The 3,578-nt window shown below is 42.8% G+C and overlaps 1 protein-coding gene across 1 annotated transcript; it reads left to right on the top strand.

The window, feature by feature from the left end:
• Positions 1-787: 787 nt before the first annotated feature.
• LOC147420356 (uncharacterized) lies at positions 788-1,864 on the top strand. Its single transcript, XM_086504514.1, has 2 exons — positions 788-1,139; positions 1,182-1,864. The coding sequence occupies exons 1-2, from the start codon at positions 788-790 to the stop codon at positions 1,862-1,864; spliced, it is 1,035 nt and encodes a 344-aa protein (XP_086360640.1).
• Positions 1,865-3,578: the final 1,714 nt, after the last annotated feature.

Raw genomic sequence — 3,578 nt, forward strand, 5'->3', positions numbered from 1 at the left:
TCATCTTTTATAGGCTGCCCTCGGCACATGTACCAATTGTATCAAGATGCAATGGAAATTGTGTGTGCAAAGGGAAAGCCAGACTTATTTATCACATTCACATGTAACCCTAAATGGCCAGAAATAAATGAGGCACTACTTCCAGGACAGGTTTCCTCTGATCGACCAGACATAACCACCAGGGTTTTCTTCTTGAAACACTCGAGCATGATGAAGTATATCTTAAAGAAAGATATCTTTGGGAAAGTGGTGGCTTACATGTCTGTCGTGGAGTTCCAAAAGAGATGCTTTCCACATTCTCATACATTATTGATTTTAGATTCTCGATGTAAGCCTCAATCAATATTTGACTATGACAAGATGGTTTGTGCAGAGCTGCCAGATAAAAATCAATTTCTAGTGCTCCATGATATCATTGTTAGTTGTAACATTCACGGACCATGTGGTGAGTTCAATAGTTCATCTCCTTGCATGGTTGATGGCCGGTGTATTAGAAAATATCCACGTTCATTTTGTGAGCAAACAAGGATAAAATAATGGCTACCCCATTTATGTGCGACGAAACAATGGCTTCACTGCCAAGGTTACTGTTGATAAACGATGGGTTGTGCCATATAATCCTATTTTGTCAGCATTATTTAATGCGCATATCAATGTTGAGGTATACTCTACAATTTCAGTTGTCAAGTATGTTTATAAGTACATCTACAAGGGGCATGATAGGGCAACTGTAAGATTCCATACATCGGTACGTGACGCACAAAGGGAGAACATTGATGAAATAGACATGTACACAGATGGCCGCTATGTATCTGCATTTGAGGCTTGCTGGAGAATTTTTGAATATCCTTTGCACAATGACGCACCAATTGTTCAGAGATTGAGTGTGCATGTTTCGACTGGTCAAATGGTGACTTTTCAAGATAATGATAGACTTAATGATGTCTTGCAAAGGGACAATGCAGAGAAGACCACTTTGACAGAGTGGTTCACATGCAACTTGGAGAATCCTGATGCAAATGATAGTTTGTACATTGATTTTCCTAAAAAGTGGGTGTGGAATTCGGGTTCCAAAAAATGGACAAAGAGACGTTGTGGGGACACTATTGGGTGGATGTATTTTTTGCAGCCCTCTGCAGGTGAATGATATTATGTTCGTTTGCTTTTAACTATTTGTAAAGGATGTAAATCATTTGAGGATCTACGCTCCGCAAATGGTGTATTGTTTCCAACATTCAAGGCAGCATGCATTGCAAGGGGTATCTTGGAAGATGATGGGGAATGGTTCGGATGCATGGAGGAAGCTTGCAGTACACATACAGGCTTGCAATTGAGACATTTGTTTGTGACCATTCTACTATTTTGTGAACCCTCGTCCCCTCATCTCTTGTGGGAAAGATTTCAATGTTTTTTGTCTGAGGACTACCAACACATGTTGGAGATGAGATATGAGTCGTTAGATGGATGTACACAAGTTGCTGAAGGGTATGCGTTGAGAGATTTTCATAACATTCTTGGTACTTTTGGACGAAGTCTAGCTGAATTTCCTGGAATTCCAATGTCTGATGAGCGCTTTGTGACACGTGATGAAAATAGCTTGCTTTTCCAAGAGCAATGCCTTGACACAGTACAAGAACTATCCGTGTCACATGAAATGGAGCAGACTCTAAATGAAGACCAAAGAATTGCTTTTGAGGCAGTCTTGCATGGATTGACTATTGACGGTGGGGCTATTTTTTTCCTAGATGGCCCTGCAGGGACTGGGAAAACTTATTTGTATAATTGTTTGTTGTCGCGCGTGCGTGGAGAAGGAGAAGTTGCATTGGCCACAACATCTTCTGGTATTTCAGCATTGCTATTGTGAAATGGACGCATTGCACATTCTAGATTCAAGATACCCTTGGACCTAGATAGTTGCAGCACATGCAATATCCCTGTTCAAGGTCAACTTGCTGAATTTCTTAGAATGTGCAAGTTGAATGTGTGGGATGAGGCTCCTATGATGCATCGATATGCCTTCGAAGCTTTGGACAAGTCTTTGCAAGATATCATGTGCTCAAGAAATCCATTTGGTGGAAAAGTGTTGCTTCTTGGGGGAGATTTCAGACAGATCTTACCAGTGGTGTTCTAAGGAGCGCGTGCTGACATTGTTGATGCTACACTTTGTCGATCGCACTTATGGAATCATATGAAGATCCTTAAATTGGCACATAACATGCGTGTGGGAGGTGGTGATGTTGAAAATTCTACCTACAGAGAATGGCTTATGGATGTAGGAAATGGGACTTTGACAATCAGTGATGAACAGATGATAGAAAGATCCTTAAATTGGCACATAACATGCGTGTGGGAGGTGGTGATGTTGCAAATTCTACCTACAGAGAATGGCTTATGGATGTAGGAAATGGGACTTTGACAATCAGTGATGAACAGATGATAGAAATCCCCCTGTCAAATGGTGCTTTTTTCATCTTCATTGGATGATTTGATAGGTTGCATCTATTCAGAAATTGATAAAGATGTGGTCTATGCAGAATACTTCAAAGAGCGGGCCATTCTTGCTCCAAAAAACTCTGAAGTTGATATTCTCAATGCTAAGGCCCTGTACACAATGAAAGGTGCAATACTTTAGTGCCGACTCTATGGTGGAAAACTCGATGCAAGATCCTTTCTTATACTCTATGGAGTTTTTAAATAGTCTCACCTTGGGTGGTGGATTTCCAACACGTTGTGACGGGAGCAAAGCGAACCCCGAACCCCCGATGGCCTCTAAAACACCGGGGACCGAATGGCGCGCCTCGAGCCTGTCATGGTAAAGCAAACAGGGGGCACCACCTAGCTTCAATGGCTAGGACGCAAACAACACACCACCATAACAAAGTTTTCATCCAAGAGAGATGGATGCTTGGGAGTAATGTTGAAGAGGAAGGGAAATGAGATCAATTGAGAGAGAGAGAGAGAGAGAGAGAGAGAGAGAGAGAGAGTGAGGGAGGGGGTATAGCGGCTTAGTACTTAGGCACCACAGAAGGATGGCGAATCCGCACACCCTTCACACATACACAAGCTCACTCCAAACACAAGACTGGGTGGCGATTCCGCACACCTCACATGGGCAAAACATTGCAGGAAAACATACTCACAAAACCTCAAGCTTTATTTAGAGAATAAGGCGATGAAATGGGGAGCATAGGGTAGGGGAATGAGAAGGGAGAGAGTGGTAGAGCACATGGCGGATAGGTGGGAGTTGATGGTGAAGACTCGCACGAGGGTTATGGCCATCATCCTTCATTTACTTGCCCTTCATCTTCCATAGCCCAAGGGCATAGAGGTCATGCTCAAGACGAGCATGGTGATTGCGGTGATGGTGATGGTGTGGGTGTGTGTGTGCACTAGGCACACACAGTGCATAATGTACTCTTTGGTGATGTTGTGTGTGTGTTTAGTGTGATGGTGACCCCTCTTTATATAGGGGAGGAGGGGGGAGAAATTCTAGAATTTAGAAATGAAGAAATCATTATCTACATAGGCCATGTGACTGTGGGCCCCACTTGTCTAGCTGTGTGTATATGTGCCAGAAC

This window comes from Adiantum capillus-veneris, chromosome 28 (genome assembly GCF_014529385.1).
Source record: "Adiantum capillus-veneris isolate H3 chromosome 28, ASM1452938v2, whole genome shotgun sequence".
NCBI classification, from domain to species: domain Eukaryota; kingdom Viridiplantae; phylum Streptophyta; class Polypodiopsida; order Polypodiales; family Pteridaceae; genus Adiantum; species Adiantum capillus-veneris.

What these genes read in the sequence shown, in the direction of transcription:
- LOC147420356 (XM_086504514.1), top strand. Translation starts at nt 788, where the DNA reads ATGTACACAGATGGCCGCTATGTATCTGCATTTGAGGCTTGCTGGAGA. An exon ending in TTTTTTGCAGCCCTCTGCAG is followed by an intron (nt 1,140 to 1,181) that starts GTGAATGATATT and finishes CTATTTGTAAAG; the next exon opens with GATGTAAATCATTTGAGGAT.